At 36.7% G+C, this 18634-nt stretch overlaps 1 protein-coding gene and 1 pseudogene across 2 annotated transcripts in view; one reads left to right on the forward strand and one right to left on the reverse strand.

Moving 5' to 3' along the window:
- Positions 1-18634, reverse strand: part of LOC109689008 (intraflagellar transport protein 88 homolog) — a 111035-nt gene that overhangs the window by 83407 nt on the left and 8994 nt on the right. For both annotated transcript variants that reach the window (XM_074043722.1, XM_020167658.2), the window contains exons 4-13: positions 14747-14803; positions 13591-13644; positions 12959-13022; positions 11902-11971; positions 9564-9654; positions 8275-8379; positions 6441-6543; positions 5611-5725; positions 4194-4425; positions 2937-3007 (exon numbers count right to left, since the gene is read on the reverse strand). In XM_074043722.1, coding sequence (XP_073899823.1) covers positions 2937-3007; positions 4194-4425; positions 5611-5725; positions 6441-6543; positions 8275-8379; positions 9564-9654; positions 11902-11971; positions 12959-13022; positions 13591-13644; positions 14747-14803 — 962 coding nt within the window. The remainder of the gene's footprint in view (positions 1-2936; positions 3008-4193; positions 4426-5610; positions 5726-6440; positions 6544-8274; positions 8380-9563; positions 9655-11901; positions 11972-12958; positions 13023-13590; positions 13645-14746; positions 14804-18634) is intronic.
- Positions 16916-17171, forward strand: LOC109689009 (NADH dehydrogenase [ubiquinone] 1 alpha subcomplex subunit 3 pseudogene; annotated as a pseudogene).

Raw genomic sequence — 18634 nt, forward strand, 5'->3', positions numbered from 1 at the left:
ACATGTGCATACATTGTTTGGGTCATTTCTTCCCCCTTGTCTTCTCTTTTTTGTCAGTCATGCACAAGAAGTTTGCTGGTTTTATTGAGCTTTTAAAAAATAAGCTCTGTTTCATTCATATTTTCTATGGTTTCTGTTTTCAATATTAGTGATTTCTATTCTTTTCTTTCTTTCTTTCCTTCTCTTCCTCTAGTTTGGTTTTGCTCCACTTCCTTTGGGAGCTTGACTTACTAAGACTTTTCCACTATCATTTTTAACATTTTTCTCCTGTAGACAAGGTGGTATTCTTCTCTAGTTCACAACTTTTTTTCGCCCTTAATTTCAGGAGTTTAATTATGAGGTATCTTGATATGGATTTCCTTGTGTTTATTCTGTTTAGAGTTCACCAGGATTCTGGAATTGCAGATTTATTTATTTTTCTTGCCAAATTTGGGTAATTCTTAGTCTTTCTTTCTCTCCCTCCCGGCCTTTCATCTGTCTCACTATGTCGCTTAGGCTGCAGTTGAGCTCACTATGTAGCCCAGACTGACCTGGAACTTGCGATCCTCCTGTCTCACCCTCCAAGTGAGTGAGCCACCATAAAGCTCAGGTATTATTTCCTTCACCACATCCTCTTTTATGTGATAACATAAATGTTAAGGGTGTCACATGTCCCTGGGACATTGTTCATTTTTAATTTATATTTTTATTGTTTTATTATTCATATGTGCATACAATGCTTGGGTCTTTTCTCCCCCCTGCCCCCACCCCCTCCCTTTAATTTATTTTCTATCTATTCTTAGGGAATTTCTGTTTTCTATCTTGCAGTTCACTAAATCTTTCCTCTGTTCCCTCTGTTTTACCAGAGCCCATAAAATGAATTTATTTCAATTATATTTTTAGCTCTAACAGTTCCACTTTATACTTTATGTCTTCTATTCATTTTCTAAGGTTATTCCTTTTCTGAGGTTTTCTCTTTTTTCATGTTCTAAGCATGTTTGGAGCTGCTCATTGAAGCCTTCACATCACGACTGCTTTAAAAACATGTCAGATAATTCTAACCTCCCAGTGTTGGCATGGTTTTGCTTTTTTTGGTGTTTTTTTTTTTTTTTTGCAGAGCTATGGTCTGAAGTCAGGGCCTGAACCTTGAGCCACTCCACCAGCCCTTTTTGTTATGGATTTTGGAGATAGGGTCTCACAAACTGTTTGCCTGTGCTGGCTTTAAACTGTGATTCTCCCCATCTCTGCCTCCTAAGTAGCAAGGATTACAGGTGTGATTCACCAGTACCTGGCATGTTGGCATGCACTGACTATGTTTTTTTTCCACTCAGTTTGAGATTTTCCTGTTTGGGGTTTGACAAATGACTCCTGATGGAAGCTTGGAGGACATTTTTGCATTATGAGACTCCGGATTTTTTTTTTCCTTGTACTTCGGTTTGAACTCAGGGCCTTAAGTTTGCAAGACCCACCAGGTAAGCCACACCCACAGCTCTTTTTGCTTTAGTGATTTTTCAGATAGGGTCTTGCTTTAGGCTATTCCCCTATTCATGCTTCTCTTGTGACTGGGATGACAGTACATGCCACCACACCCAGCTTTTTATTGGTTGAGATGGGGTCTAATGAACTTTTTGCCTGGGCTGGCCTTGAACAAAGATGTTCCCAATTTCAGCCTCCAGAGTAGACAGGATTCCAGGCTTCAGCCACTGCATTCAGGGTTGAGCTTGTTTGATAAGATGTGGTCTTGCTAACTTTCGCCCAGCTGGCCTCAAACTACAATCTGCCTGTTCACCACCTCCTAAGTAGTTGGGATTGCAAGCATAAACCTCTACAGTCAGTTTTTAGCTAGCTTCTTGACACCATTTCCACAGGGGAAGGAAACCACCTCACTGCTCCCAGGTGCAGTTGATACCCAGGTTCCCCACATCGCCTTTGAAATCCAAGGGGTTCTTATTTCTTCTTGGCAGGGTAGAGGAGTGAGGGCAACAGACCATCATGGGGATGAGAGATGAAAGTCTTGGGCCTTAATCCAGAACCTGTTCCCATTAAATGTAAAGTGTCTCTTTCCCTATTCTCCCCTGCCAGTGATATATGCAGTGTGCCCTTCCCTTATCCTACTCTTATTATAGGGACAAAGCCAGCCAGGTGCAGAAGGGCACTGTGATGCTTCCAAGGAGGAACTGGCTGCAGATCCATATTTTACACAAGGAAGAAATGTCTTAAACAAGAGAAGAAAAATTTCTTAAAAATGACATGCCAGGACCAACAGCTATAATCCCAGCACCAGGGGAGCTAAGGTAAGAGGATCACAAGTTCAAGGTCAGATCTGACGCCAGCCTGGGCTACCTAGAATGACCAAATGGAGATTATCAGACCTTAGTCCACCCTGAGCCTACCCCAGCAAATGGATGGTCCTATTCTCCTCTGTGTCCAGGAGCCTCCTGATCACTCTTAATCCGTGCTGTTCCTTTCTCCTCAACCTAAATCCCTTGCCTTTCCATTACAGGCTCTGTGCGAGATTGTGCTCTTTGTCAACGTTTCACTTCTATTACTAATGAGAAAGAGGCTCCCTCCTGTCTGCCATCAGGAGTTTTTGCCTTTCACATGGTCTCCACTAATACCACAATAGGGGGCTATGTTATCAGTGGGCAATGATGAACACAGGACTCTCCATTAAGCCTCCTCTGACATCCATGGGAGGGACAAGGAAGAGCAAAGAAAGAGAGAAGGCAAGAAAGGGAAGGCATAGGAAAGAAGGAAGAAAAGAAAGAGAGCAAGGGAGGAAGGGAAGAAAGGGAAGGAGGAAGAAAGAGAAGGAAGGAAGGAAGGAGGGAGGGAAGGAAGGGAGGGAGAAAGAGAGAAAGGAAACTGAATATAACAAGCTTTCTAAGAAAATTTGAAAATATATACATCCTTTCATAAAAATTAAAACTGTACTATTAAAGTGCCCCAAATATTACCTTTCACGTTCCATTTGTCTGAGAAGATCATTTTTTATAGCTTCCATCACTAAGTTAGTATGGGGATCATCCTATGAAAATAAAATTGAAAAATGTCAATAAGTATCAAATATGCGGATTTCTAATCAAAACCCCTAACTTGTGTTAGGTATGTGGAAACCCTGAATTCCATCCTCAGCAGTGACCCACCAAAAATACAGCTGAGTTTTTTCACAACATATATTTTTCTCAATATAAAAGTGACAGGTGATAATAACATCTATCCAATACTTTCTATGTTTCAGGTACTATTTTAAGCATTGCATATTTTAACTCATTCAACCCTCACAACCCATAAAGAAATTGTAGTCCAAGGAGAGTAAGTCCTGAGTGGCAGGGCCCAGGAATTAGCTTCAGAGCTTACACCATCTATGCACTAGGCAACAATACCCTTACACTCTACTAAGAAACTCTATTGGACTGGGTGTAACTCAGTAGTAGAGTGCTTGCCTAGTTGTGCAAGGTCCTGGGTTTGATCCCCAGCACCAGAAACAAAACAAAAGCCAGAAATCTATTAAGTTCCACTCTCAACTGAAAATATTATACCATTTTGACCTATACATACATATAGGCAATTAAATATGGTTTGACAATATAAAATAACAATACCAAAAACTCATATATAAAAACTTACAATATGTTTTTAAGCCATTTAGAAAGAAAAATAATCTCATTTTCCAGAAACTACTGTTTCTATTTTGGTATGTATTCTCCCAGCTTCATCCACATATAAGGTGGGTGTCTATACTTTTTCCACTCAACACTACATAATATTCCCCAGGTCACCTTTAAAAATATGACTTTTGAGAATTGTATTACGTTTAACTCTATAAGTCAGGACACAGAACTACCTGTTAGGTTTTTAACACACTTACAACCATGGTTTGGCTCTCTGCTCAATGATAAGTTTGAAAAGGTCAAAGAAAGGATCTGAGGTTCCATGGTCAACATAATGAGTGACATCTAAATCTTATTTTTAATAAAATTCACTCTTGTTACTTTTGACTAAAACGTGCAGCCTGTTTTAATCTCTAGCATCACTTTAGCAGAATCCCATTTTTGACCTATTTTAAGTAACGAATAAAATATATCAATGACAAAACACATTACATGGGCCTGTGAGAAACTCAGTCATCTTGCACCAACTTTCTCATTTCTAGAAACAGAAAAACACAAGTAAGTAGGAGATGGCTATTTAACTTTCTTTTTCATACTCACACTTGGCGAAATATATTTATCATCTTCGTCAATTTCTAATGGAACAGCAATCAATTTTTGGAATGCCTTCTTCATTTTTTCTCGATCTCCAATGGCATAATAACACAGAGTTAGGTTGTAGCCTGCCTTCAGATTTGGTGCTGTACTCATTATGTGTTCAAATGAATTAATGGCATCTGAATACTGACCAGTTTGAATAAATGTAACGCCAATGTTCTGCATTATTTTAATCCTAAATAAAAATAAACACACATGGGCCAAAAAATCGTAATTCTTTTCTATGGCATTCAAGCTCTTCCACAAATAGTTTGTTTTTTCTTTATGAAAAAGTCAGTTTTCATTTCTCTTGCATACATACCTAGGAATGAACTGCTGGTAAATGTATGTTTAACTTTTAAGAAAATGCCTGTCTTCCAAAGTAACTGTATAATTTTATATAACCAATGCATGAGGCTTTCAAATCCTTGACATCCTCATCAATACTGGTTGTTGTCTATCTTTTTGAGTAGAACCTTCTAATGGATGTGATCCTTATTTCCAGCTACTTCTCCACAGGATCCCACTATTTCAACTAATTTATTCATAATTAGCTGACTGACTCATGAACACTTATGTCCCTGACTCACTGTTTGCTGTTCCTTTTATCTGGACTGTTATCCCTTCTCTGTTTAAGTAACCTATATCAAGTACACCTTCTTCATAAAGTCTTTCTTGACTCAATAATTACTCCCTCAGCTGAATTACTATAACACCCCTCTGTCTCAAGTAGTAAGTATTTAACATATATTGCCTAATATTATCGTTCTCTAAAATGCTCAAATTCTTGGTCTTATCTGGGTTCAAAGACCTCCTGGGCATTGTGCCCTATAAGCTATATAACATCTGCTGGTGATAAGATATTTTGCAAAAGTCAAAGCCAATCATGAAAGCTGGCATTTACAAATAAATTAATATTAGAGATGAAATGTTTCTTGTGCCTAGAAGAAATTATCACCAGTAAACACAGTTTCTGCTCTTGAATATTAGAGGAGCAGAAAATCTCCATTTTCTTCCTCTTCTAAGATTCAAAATAATCCCTTCCTTTCACTATTTCAATCTCGAGCTTTAGAAACAAAGTATTGCTGGCACTGAGTTGCATCATGGAACCAGAGAGGCCTGGGTAGCTAACCCTGCATTGATGACATAGCTTAGTTTTATTTCATTGGATCACATAATACACCTTTAACTCGTCATTCTACAAACGCCTGTAATTAGTTTCAAGGAAAGAGAGAAATACTGCACATGTAACATAAATATAATAACTCTCATGTGCAACATTACAAAATGTCCAACACACTGACAATAGATCAGAAGAATTACAATGCTTTTAAAAAACAACACATGAATTTTGCAGTTATCTAGGTATATATACACTTACCTCATTTCTTTATGGACACTTGGGATCTGATCTAAGGCCATTCGGTAGAACTTAAGAGCTTTGGAATAATTTCTTTGCTTTAAATAAATATTTCCCATATTCACTTTCAGTATCCCTAATTAAAAAAAATAGTGAATGTACAATATTCTCATTTTTTCACTTTTCCTATGATATTTTAGGTGACCATAATTCACATTCTCTAAGCTTTTCTAAAGTGTTAAAGCTTCAGGCATTACCTAAAATGCTAACTTTAAAATAGTTATAGTACTGTCATGTACTCACACACTAAACTGTGAGAAAATGGAACTGAAAACAGGCTGATTCCTGAAAACAGGGCTAAAAAAACTGATTTACATTATAAAACTAGAATTGTATTCTACAAAGAAAAACATGGGACTACAAGACATTTTAAAATTAGACTCAATAATGCCACACATGTTAATATGATATTAAAGGAAATGATGGTATGATAAACCTTAATGTTGTAATAAAATATACAATATAAATGCTAATATAAACTATATTCGCTTGAGAATATATTCACATAAAGGAAAGAACGTTCTATGGGTGGTCACGGCTCATTCTACTTATGATGACAGAATACATTTTTGCTTTACCATTAGATAACATACTTCATACCAACTCTACTTCATTTTTACCTGTGTGGATTTTCATATAAATAGTATCTTTAAGCAGGACACCTTGTCATAAATATAAATTTGCTTACAGCATAGATCATTTCATTATAAGAAAACATAAAGTGAGATGATGTAAACTAACACTACAAAAGAACAATAAAACTACTTGAAAAACTCGTTACATTTACCAACCTGCATTGCTAAACATCTTATTTTTCACTAGAACTTGATAGGTGTTTAGTGCTTCAGCGTACATTTCATTAGCTGAATACTGACTGGCCAAGTTGCAAAGAACCTGAGGAAGAAAACATCGTAAAAGATATATAATGACCATTCTACATCCCTTTCACTTAACAGTCTTTTGAGAGATTAAAATCCTGTGACAAAGTTAGCAGCTTATATTCAGATACTCAGCCAATTCAGAAATTAAAATAGAGAAGAAATATCTTACACTCAAATAAACCAGAACACTAAGAGATGAAAGGGTGTCCTACAAACTTAAACTTAACTTTTAATTTTCTATGCATTTTAAGTTAATTTAGCTTCTATTTGCTATCCTTGAATCTCAGGAAGACCTACACAGAATAAATGTGCATTGTTCATGCTGCTGGTGATAAAGTAAATAAGTAAGAGAATGGAAGAATTCTCTTTGTAAATATAAATTAAGCATCATGTGGAAATATCTTAAACACTGAAGTGTATCACAGAAGATTTTGTATATCGAGGAGAGCTCTATATACAAAATTATAGTTTAAGGCATTATGTTATAGGACCTTATGTTTACTACATAAAAAAGGACCACCATAAATTATCCCCTGAAGATTTGTGGCCATTAAAAATATTAGCTATAAACATCTAATAGTTTATAAAGTTTCAAATGCCCCTTTTTTCATTTGCTTAGTACATCAGGACTTTGCTCAATCACAATACACTTTTTGGGGGAGAAGGGGTTCTGGGATTTGAACTCAGGGCTTTGCCCTTGCTAGGCAGGTGCTCTATCACTGAGTCACACCTCCAGCCCTTTTTGCTCCAGTTGTTTTGGAGATAGGATCTTGCTTCTTCCCCAGGCCGGCATGGACTGCAATCCTCCTGTTTTAAGCTTCCAACCACAGCTAGCCTGGCAAGCATGAGCCACCACACCCAACCACTGGTTGAAATGGGGTCTCTTGAACATTTTGCTTCCAATCTCAATCTTGCGAGAAGCCAGAATTTCAGGTGTAAGTCACCAGTGCTCAGTTGAGAATATATCCTTTTAAACAGCAGTATAAACATCAAGGAAGTATCTCTTCAGCATTCAAGAAATTTTGCTAGAAATTAAAGACATTACTTTTTCTCGCTACCTTCACAACATTACCTTAATTTGCTAGTCTTTGAAAATCACTGACTCATAAGTCTACATTAGAATCTTACTAAGGTAGCCAACCTGGATAGAGTGTAAATATTAGCAATCTTCATAGAATGGTGGGTTTACAATTACTAACAATTAAAAACAACTAACTGGGCTGGGAGCTTATGGCTCAAGTGGTAGAGCATCTGCCTAGCAAACACAAGGCCTTGAATTCAAACCCCAATACTGCCAAAACAAAACAGAAAAGAAACCAACTTGCTGAATAAGTAAATAAAAGAGATCTTTGCACAAACTAAAGACAAGAGTGTCTCATGAACTAAAGACTATTATTAATCTAATTCTGAGTACCCAAGAAATGGTCAGATTTAAAAGACAAAGCAAGAAGGCAAAAATAAAAAAGACATTACAGTGAAAGCAAAGGACAGGGAGAAGATACTAAGTTACAGTTAGACAGTAGGAAGAAGTTCTGGGGTGCTATATTGCACAATAGGGTAACTACAGATAATACCATTAAATAGTTTAAAAGATAAAAGAAAGCAGTTTGAATGCTTTAATCATAAAGAATGAACAATGTCTGAGCAGACAGGTATGTTTAACCTCCCTTAATGATTACATAAAAGGAATCCCCAAAGATCCTAGTCAAAGCAGATTTTACTCAGCAGGTATTTCAATACTTACTGAGTAAGTTAAATCCAAATTGATATTTTCTGGACTTGTAAGTTGTTCTCGTTGTCTCACCAGAACTCTCTCTTTTCTTCCTGCCTCTTTTGCTTTTTCCAAGGCCTGAAATGAGGTTGGTACTTTATAAAATCAACTCTGCACAGTCATCAACTTTCATGCCTTTTGGAACTATCTTGTAAAATCTGGCTGAATTCATCTCCAATCTTGGATTTCCTAGTATGCCCCTACACTCTTACATAAGCTTCCCTTGAAAACAAAAGAGTGTAGACTATTGTTGAAACTGGAAACTGGAGCTCACCATCACAGAATTGTCTATAGACATTTTCTGGGAAAGTAGGGGTAAGTGTGAGGGACAAAATGTAGGGTACGTTTGCCCCAAGTTTCTCTACCAAACATCTTCCATGATATTTTGGGTTTCAATGTACCTACCTATCTTCTCTTCCCTCCTAATTCCTCAATCTTTGAGTATTTTAATTCAATTTTATGAGGCAGGAATTTAGATGGATTTTGTTTGGCTTTTGAAATGCTCAAAATACAAGCCAAAGGAAACTGCTGCCCAATATTATAACAGATGTTTAGGTTGACTCCTAACTTACTCAGAATGCCAAGAGCAAATACAGTAAGAGACTTTGCTTTTTTAAACCTACATTAAAAAAAAAATCACCAGTTTTATGTGTAATAAAAGTAGCTTTTTCAATGAACATTTCTCTTTAATTGTAGTCATTATTAACCTGATAAATAAGTCACAGAAATTATATTTAAATTTTCAAAACACAGCTGGGTTCCTAAAAACCAAACCATCATTTTGCGGTTTACCTAGGAAAACATTTCAACAAGAAAATAGCACTTTAAGGGCTGAAGATATGGCTCAAATGATACAGCACCTGCCTACCAAGTGCAAGACCCCAAGTTCAAACTCAGTATCACCAAGAAAAGCAAAAATAAATAAAAATCCAGCATTTAGTACTTTGTGTGATACATGATAGATATGATTTTTGGAGGCATTCTGAAGTCTAATCTAGTAGTACACCAGGCTGCATAATTAAATCAACCAACAGATATTTGCCACACTAAAAAAAATGTCCAAAATTACAAAAGCAGCCAATTGTCCTGATAGACAAACTTCTGAAGCAAGGTTACAATTCCCGATTCTCCAAATAGTTCCTTCAGGTAAAACCCTAAGACCACTCAATGGCAAAATACAAATATCTGTATATGTGAGTACACAGAAAAGCAGACATACATCTACAAACATTTCACAATCTTTTATTGGTTCATGAACTCACCAATTTTAAGTCTCCACAACTGTTGGCAATACAACTTTCTTCTACCAACTTATTTACTTCCTTCTCTAGTTGCCTGATCTTTTCTTCTGGACTGTTAAAGAAAAAAGTGGGTATAATTTATATCATTCAACCACTAATCATCTATACCATTATTATATGCTCTTAAGTTTTAAAAAATAGGTCACAGATCAGACAGGTACTTCAACGGTATTAAAAAGCAAATATATTACTGTACTTAACTATATTATAAAATGAAACATTATAGCAAAAACAGCTAACATTTATTTAGAACAAGTATAATAAATTACATACTGACTTAAATGCTTTATACTAATAATGTCATTCACTCTTCTTAATACAAGTACTATCATTACTTCTATTTCACTGAAAAGGAGGATGAGGTTTAGAAAGTCAAGTACTTGGTTCAAGATCACAAAGCTATGAACCAAGTTATACAGCCAGGGTTTCGACCAGCAATGGCCTCTAGGACCCTTACAACTACAGTATCATCCCCAAGAAAGAAGTAGATCTTTTTCAGATTGTATGACAAATGAATACATTACCTTATGACTACAGAAACAGAAGCCCCATAAAAAGAGACAAAAAATTACTTATGATCCAAAGATGCTGTAGAGAAACTTTCTAATGAAGTGAAGAAGTTTAAAAATTGTGGCTCCATTAAGAGCAAATTATTCCAAGGCTGTGGCTATAACTCGGTGGAGAATACTTACCTCCCATGTGCGTGGCCCTGGATTCAATGCTCAGCTCCCCTCCCCAAAAAAGCAAATTATCCCCACATCAGTCACATTTCAAAATAACACTAATGCCATTTTGTTACCACTTTCTTCCAGTAAAGAACAGTAACACTCTGACATTCAATGCCTAAATAAAATCTTACTAAAGATGCATCCAAACAGACAGCAATTCTCTCAATTCTATTCAAATGGACTTTCAAGAAACACAGGAATAAATGTAACAGTATACTTTATCTATAGAATTATAGTCTGGGGAACCTGGGTCTAAGACTATAAATCTATTAGTTTATAAAGATGCTTAAAATTCTAACTGAGCAATGAGCATAACAAATGGGAAGTTTTATAAAGGTTACAATGAAGTTTAAATGCTATTTGCCAGTTGTCTGAAATACTAATGTTTTTAAAGTAGCTTACAGATTAGAAATGTTACAAACATTAATATAAAATTTTTAAGTTAAAAATCTGCAACAGAATTTTATGAAGACACTCGAAAGGTCATATATACTAATCATAACCAAGACAAGAAAATCAATGTGCAGACACTGCTGGATATTTGCCTACTGAGTCTGCTTCCTACGCTAGTCTCATCTTGGACTGAGCGTGTCATGCATTCATGATCAATGCAAAATAAAGGCACATGTCCTTGAGAGCTTCTGTAAAAATTTTCTTTGCTTTTTAAAATGAACCTAGCCAAGCATAGAGGCTCATGCCTGTAATCTCAGCTACCTGGGAGATGTAGCGAGGAGGATTCCAGTTGGAGATTAGCCAGGCAAAAAAACTTAGTGAGACCCTAGGTCAACAAAAAATGTTCAGCATGATAGTACACACTGTAATCCCCAGCTGTGCAGGAGACATAGGAAGGAGGATCACAATCCGAGGGTGACCTGAGCAAAAAGGTAAAAAAAATAACTGAAGCGAAACAACTGAAAATTAATTAAACTTAACAAAACTAAGTTAATTCTATAAAAAATTAAATTGCTGAGCTGGGCACTGGTGGCTCATGCCTGTAATCCTAGCTACTTGGGAGATCACAGTTCAAGGCCAGCCCAAACAGATAGTTGGCAAGACTCTATCTCTAAAATAACCAGAACAAAATGAACTGGAGGAGTGGCTCAAATGATAAGAGCACCTGCTCTGCAAGTGCAAAGCTCTAACTTCAAAGCTCAGTTTCACCAAAAAAAAAGAAATTGTTCAGGCAAAGGATGTAGCTCAGTGATACAGCATATGCTCTGTAAGAGTAAATACCTGGGTTTGATCCTATCACCACGCACGCACAAAAAATTAAACTGCTCAATATTAACCTAAGTTGCCATGGCTTCTCCTATTATTTTCTTTGAAATGTCCTTTTATAATAATCATCTTATTACAAGTATAATCCCATTTAGTCTTTGAGAGAATCACTGTTAGCACTCATAAAACCTAGACCACATCTTGGATCAAATATTCCAATAAAATTGCACAGAACACACACAACTATTCTTAGATTTCATTCCTTTGCTAGTTCCACAAACTTTTGCAGTTATGTATCTGGAAAATAAAAAACATGCAGCAACAACAAAATAGCAGCGTAAGGATTTGAATACCTGTCTTCATTTTTGGTTTCCAGAGGAGGTGCAGGGCCCCTGGCCTGACCAAGGGGGTCAAACGCAGAGCCTGAAACATAATTCAAGAATTTATAGTTAATGTGAAACCCAACAAAACTGAAGAAAATATGAAATCTCGTACAAGCGATTTCATTTACCTACCTATTAAAGGCCTTAGATTATCTATTGAATGGATATATTTTTATTATGTCTACATAAATATTTCATGTATAAGAAAACTGGGAAGATTTTTAACATACATGAAACTATATAAACAGAATTTGTGGGATAACATGTAAAAACAAAGATAAGATATTCTCTTACCTTTGAATTATATTATATTATATATATTATATTATATATATTATATTCTCTTATCCTGTGAATTATATCATAGCATTGGTGTTCTAATTTTCCTTATTGGTATAGCAAATGTTAATTTTGGTCAGGAATTTATTATTATTATTTAACTTATTGGTATAGCAAATGTTAATTTTGGTCAGGAATTTATTATTATTAATATTTTTACTTTTCATTTTTTAAAATCAGGCTCTAGTTTATATAAAATAAAGTGCACATATTGAAAGTACATATTTTAATACATTTTGACAAATTACACTTGTTTGACTACAACTCCAATTAGCTTTACAGCAATTTCATCACCCTTTTCCGTGTGTGTCTGTCTCTGTGTGTGTGTATTTAAGACAGGATCTTACTATGTAGCACCGACCAGCTTTGAATTCAGGAACTTCCTGCCTCAGCCCAAGTGCTAGGATTACAGGCATGTACCACCATACCCAGCTTACTTCCCTCTGCCCCAACCCTCTGCAGTGCTAGGAATTAACCCAGGGCACTTGCACTTGCACATGCTAGGCAAGCACTCTATCAATGAGCTACATTCTAGCCCCTCCTTTCCTTTTTAATGGTATCTAAAATAATGGTGTATTTTATAATCAGGGGCATGTTAGATTTTATTTAATGGTAATAATATATATACATACAAAATCAGTTTAAAAAAGAGATATAAAAAATCATTAGTAGAGATAGCATAACAAACCTCTCAAAGCTGCTTTGGTAAAACCAGCTGCTCTCACTGCTGTCATAGGTCTAGTAACTCCATCCTTCAAGGAATAGGAATTGTTTCAAAAGTAAGTAAAATCTTAAGTAAGATCTACATGCCATTTACAAGTCTGCACATGACACACATTTTAAGACAGCCCCAATTTTTAATACTGATTTTTAATTACTATGTGCTTACTCCTCACTTCTCCCTCCTCATGTATCAAACCTGTGTCTATTTTCTTTTCCCCTATAAAACTTCAATTCCTTGATTTAACTGGGCTTCTCTCAGTTTTAAAAACAGAAAACTAACTGGCTCATTAGTTAGCTCCTCCCTACTCTGGCTGCTCTTCCTTGAGCACAGGAGAGAACCACAGAGGTTGCAGTGAGCAAACTGTCAGTCCACGCCCCAGCAGGATTTCACTGGAGACCCAAGAACGTTGATCCAAAGAGAGTTTGCTTCTAAAGGTTTAGAACAATTCAATCTTAGCCCACAATGTAAAGAAGAAGGGTCGATATGTAAGTAACACCTTCTTTAACATTTTTAAATACATAATAAGGGGGGAAAACTGGTAATGAATCTCAAGCCACAAAAAAGGCACACAATCAACAAGCATACGACAGACATACGTGAATGGCCCCTGTCACTGGTCTTCCCATTGATGATGCCAGGGATGTCTTGGACTAAGAAACAGAAAAGTAAGTTTAAAACAGTCATAAAAACAGTTGTCTTTAAATTTAAAACCCAAGTTGTGGGTGTTTTCTTCATAACTCTTTTCTTCATTCTAACAGCTTAAGCTTAAACAGAACTTTTTCCACTTATCATCTGAGGGTATAGGATCAAACTATGAAGGTCTAGAACAGGGGTCAGCAAACTACCTCCTACCAGCTTTGTCAAGCCCCTCCATTTACAAGCTGCCTGCAGCTGCCCTGGTATTACAAATGCAGGGTTGGATGGATAGCAAAATAATAGGCCTTCACAGGAAACTGTGTTCTTATTGTGAATAGCACTAAACATCAAATGTGTGAGTAATACATGCTCAGGCTCATTAATAAAAGTGTGTTTCCCATGACACACTGTCAGTTACACTATGTAGAAGGCTACTTTCTTCACTCATTAGAAAGGAACAATAGGAGGCAAGTGCCCTGGGCCTGTGCGTTGGGAAGCCACTATTCTGACCCCTTTGAATACATGATCCTTAGTCCCTGCATTGCTTATAAGGACTAAGAAATACTATTGCCATCTCATTCTTCCCTTTTTCTACCACTCCTCTTTTAGATAAGCTAAAACATCCAAATTATAGTCATTTGAGTCAAGATTAAAATGTTGATGATTTTTATGGTTAGAGATTATCTTTCCCCTAAAGGTCTCCAAGGCAAGACCCAAATACATGCCTCTGAAACACTTTTCTTAAATTTTTTCATTTATTAATTAACTTTTTATAATTATAGACACTATTATACTTGTATAACATCTAATTTCACGCAAAATATATGAATGGAATATATGAGACTTGGATGTTATGTAGAAAATGAGTAGAAGTCAAATGACAAAAAGTTTACAATCGGAAAAAGGTTATACACAATATTTTCTGATATATTTATAAATCAAAATGGCTAAAATGTAAAGCCACTAATCAAATTAGATTTTTTAAAGTTTAAAATTCTCCAAAATGGAAAATACATCTGGGTGTTCAACTGAAAGCTAAAATTATTTAGATCTGCCTCAAGTGAGCTTATATATAAGAAAGAACATCTTCATATTTTTCAGCTTACAAAAACTTACCCCATATCCAGTAGCTTTAGGTCTAGTAACTGCAGTGCTTGGGATTTTAGCAGTTATCTTGGGGAGGAAAAAAAGAACATAGTTACCAGAATTCAGATTAGGCTGTAGCATAGAAAACTGGAAAAGAAATGGGAAATGCAGACTCTCCAATAAAGAAATATTATGTAATACTTAAGTGATGTCTTCTAAACTCTCTTCAATATTAGGGTGCTCAGTTGTTTGAGCATTGGGAAGGAAACTTATTTTGAACACCTTAGAGGAGAGGGGACATGAAGACGGCTGAGGTGCCTGTTTCAGCTCGCACTGATCATTCGTTAAACATGTGCTGCGTCCTCAGCACCGCCAGCTCTGGGCCCAGCCACAGGTGCAGGGTGTGGGGCCTGAGAACCTGGTTTTGTATCTCACTTCACCCTCAATTTAAGATTTTGAGCCTAAATTTGCTCATCTTTTAACTGAGGATACAAAGTATACTGATCACACAACTGTAGCTAGAATCAGATAGGACCATGTAGAAGGTGAAGGGTCTTAAACATGAACATGGTAACATACTTGTTTGAAATGTTGGATTAAATGTCATTCATGGAGGAATTCTTTACCTCTGGCTTCCTGCTAAGAACAATTAAAAAGGTGGGGACAGAAATTTTTTTTTTAAAAGTCACTAAAAAAATCAGTTTGAATGCACTGGAGAACCACCAAGGCAGTGAAGAATTACAAGTCTCGAAATAAGGACAAGAAGGCAAGGCTAGTGAGATGAGCCTACATGTAGGCTGTGTTTTTACTACAGGCATCTATTCATGCCAGAGGCATGGCTTCTGACAGACGCTCAGCCTAAGGGAACAAACACTGGGTTGGATGGTGTGCCAAGGAGGCAGCCTGGCAACCCTCCAGGCTTTGCTTGACATCTCAAAAGCCTGTACTCTAAGCCCTCAGAAGGACTGAAGTCAAATTTAGACTCTTCTCAAATGCAACTGGATTAAGGTGATCAGCGATTTCTAGTACTTCAAGGGCTATAAACAAAGTCAGTCCTCTCCAATGGAAGATAAGAACCTGAGCACTGTGCTATCCAACACAACACTCTATCTCTACTCTTTCTGATAAGATAGCCACTGACCACAAAGGGCTATTGGGCATTTGAAGTGTGGCTAGTGCAGCAAGTACCAGAACTTTTAATTTTAAATAATTTAAATGTAAATAGTGTGGCTAGTGGCTATCATACTGGACAGCGCAGACAGAGAGCAATAAATTAGCTCCACAATTTTTCATTTACAATGAAAACAAATTCATTCAAAAACAACCAGACACAGGAGGCAAGCCTGCTTAACCAAACAAGAGTAAGAACTGACACACTGGACTGCATCAAATTAAATTAAAAAGTTTCTGCTTATTAGTGGAAAATAATGATCAGAACCAAGAGACAACCCACAGAATGGGAGAAAATGGTTCATTAACTATTCAACAGATAAAAGATTAATATCCAAAATAGACAAAGAACTCAAAACCTAAACGTCAAAAGAATAACCCAATTAACAAATGGGGCAAATGAACAGAAAGTTCATCCAACAGGGACTTACCAGAATGGTTATGATAGCACTCAGCAATACGGAAGTAATGTTGCAAATATGCACAATGGTATGAATCAGCAGGCATATGCGTATCCTGCTACTGCAGCTGCACCTATGATTGGCTATCCAATGCCAACAGGGTATTCTCAATAAGACTTTAGAAGTATATGTAAATGTCTGTTTTTCATAATTGCTCTTTATATTGTGTGTTATCAGACAAGATAGTTATTTAAGAAACATGGGAAATGCAGAAAATGACTGCAGTACAGCAGTAATTATGGTGCACTTTTTCGCTATTTAAGTTGGATATTTCTCTACATTCCTGAAACAATTTTTAGGTTTTTTTTGTACTAGAAAATGCAGGCAGTGTTTTCACAAAAGTAACTGTACAGTGATTTGAAATACAATAAATGAAGGCAATCCATGGCCTTCCAATAAAAGATATTTGAAGACTGAAAAAAAAAAAAAAAGAAATGCAAATGCTAATAAATCACATGAAGAAATGCTCAACGTCCTTAGCCATAAGGAAATACAAATCAAAACTACGTAAGATTCTACCTCAGCCCAGTCAGAACAGCAATCGTTAAGAAAACAATGGGAGACCAAGATGGCTGCGAGAGTCACTGCCTTCCTCAAGGATGCCAGGGCCAAGGAGCCAGGACTGGTCAGGTCCTTTGCCATCAAGGGCTTCCCTTTAATTCTGCCCTCACTCAGTCCCTACACAAAGTAAAACCATCTTGAGGAATGAGGCCACACCCTACAGGTACCCCATGCCCATTCCAGATGTTGGGAATAGGCCTGACAAACCCAGCCATCCCCAGGATCCACAGGGTCCCAGCTTGGAGTAGATGAAGAAACTGTGAGCCCTTCTACTGACAGGAAGAGGCCCTCTCCCTTGTGGCCCCCAATAAAAATGAGAAAATCAAAAAGAAAGAAGAGCAGGAAGAGGAAAAAGAAAAAATCAACAAATGCTGGTGAAGATGTGGGGAAAAGGACCCTCATACACTGTTGATGGGAGAGTAAACTAGTATAGCCACTACAGTAATCAGTATAGAAGTCCCTGAAAGAACTGAAAATAGATCTTATGACCCCACCACACTTCTCTTGAGTATACATCCAAAGGAGTGCAAATCAATATGCAAGAGACACCTACATACCCATATTTATTGTAGCTCTGTTCACAATAGCTAAACTATGCAATCAGCTAAGGTGCCCAATGACCAATGAAATGATAGATAATTATGGTACACATATACATACATATCATGGAATATTAATCATAAAGAAAAACAAAATTATGTCATTTGCTAGAAAATGAATGGAACTGGAGATCATCTTGAGTGAGATAAGCCAAGCTCAAAAAACCAAAGATCACATGTTCTCGTTCATTAGTGGAACTTAAACCTACAAAAACGATGATGATGATAATGTACCTGATGTGAAAGGGCAACTGTCAAGGGGGGAATCAGTAGGAAGAGGAGGGGAAGGACACTAGAGGGAAGAAGAACAAAATTCACCACAAGTATATATTGGAAGACAGCATAATGAAACCCACTAAAGAGGGGAGGGGGGATGGGCAAGGGGAGTATAATGGAGATGTGAATTTGTAGAAATTACATGGTACATGTGGATAGGATTATAACAATTAATATTACTAATGTACTCTAATTCAAAATACAATAAAAATTATTCATGAAAAAATAACCAAACCCCCCAAAATGAATAGAAAGAAACGCAGAGGGGATACATAAAATGGAAATATTAAGCCATAGATTTTAATATCACTATACTTAGTATGTTCAATGAGTTAAAAGGCAAGACTGAACATTTCAGCAGAGAACTGGAAAGAATACAAAAGGAATACATAAGCCAGGCATGTGGCATGTGCCTGTAATCCCAGCACTTGGAAGGATGAAGCAGGAAGGTCACAAATTCAAGGGCAGCTGTTCCTTTGTTTGTTTTTGCAATACTGGGATTTGAACTCAAGACCTCATACTTGATAGGCAGGTGCTCTATCACTTGAGCCACTCTACCAGTCCTTATAAAACTCACAAGGCATTTTCCACTTAATATAACGTGTAGGGTATAATGAACATATCACTCAACAGTGCATCAAGAGACCTACACTCTATCTCTACTACAGGCGCCTTCTTCAGTCTTCTTCAGGCTCCAATTTCTTCATCTATACAAACAGGACCTTGAACGTCACTTCTAAACACTATTAAGGGCCTGCCTGGCAAAATTAGCACCTGCTATCTGAAACCTGGAATCATTAAACTGAAGATAAAGTTCACTAAGTCATTCAATGAAGACTACAATAGATCAG

This window comes from Castor canadensis, chromosome 10 (assembly GCF_047511655.1).
Source record: "Castor canadensis chromosome 10, mCasCan1.hap1v2, whole genome shotgun sequence".
NCBI lineage: Eukaryota > Metazoa > Chordata > Mammalia > Rodentia > Castoridae > Castor > Castor canadensis.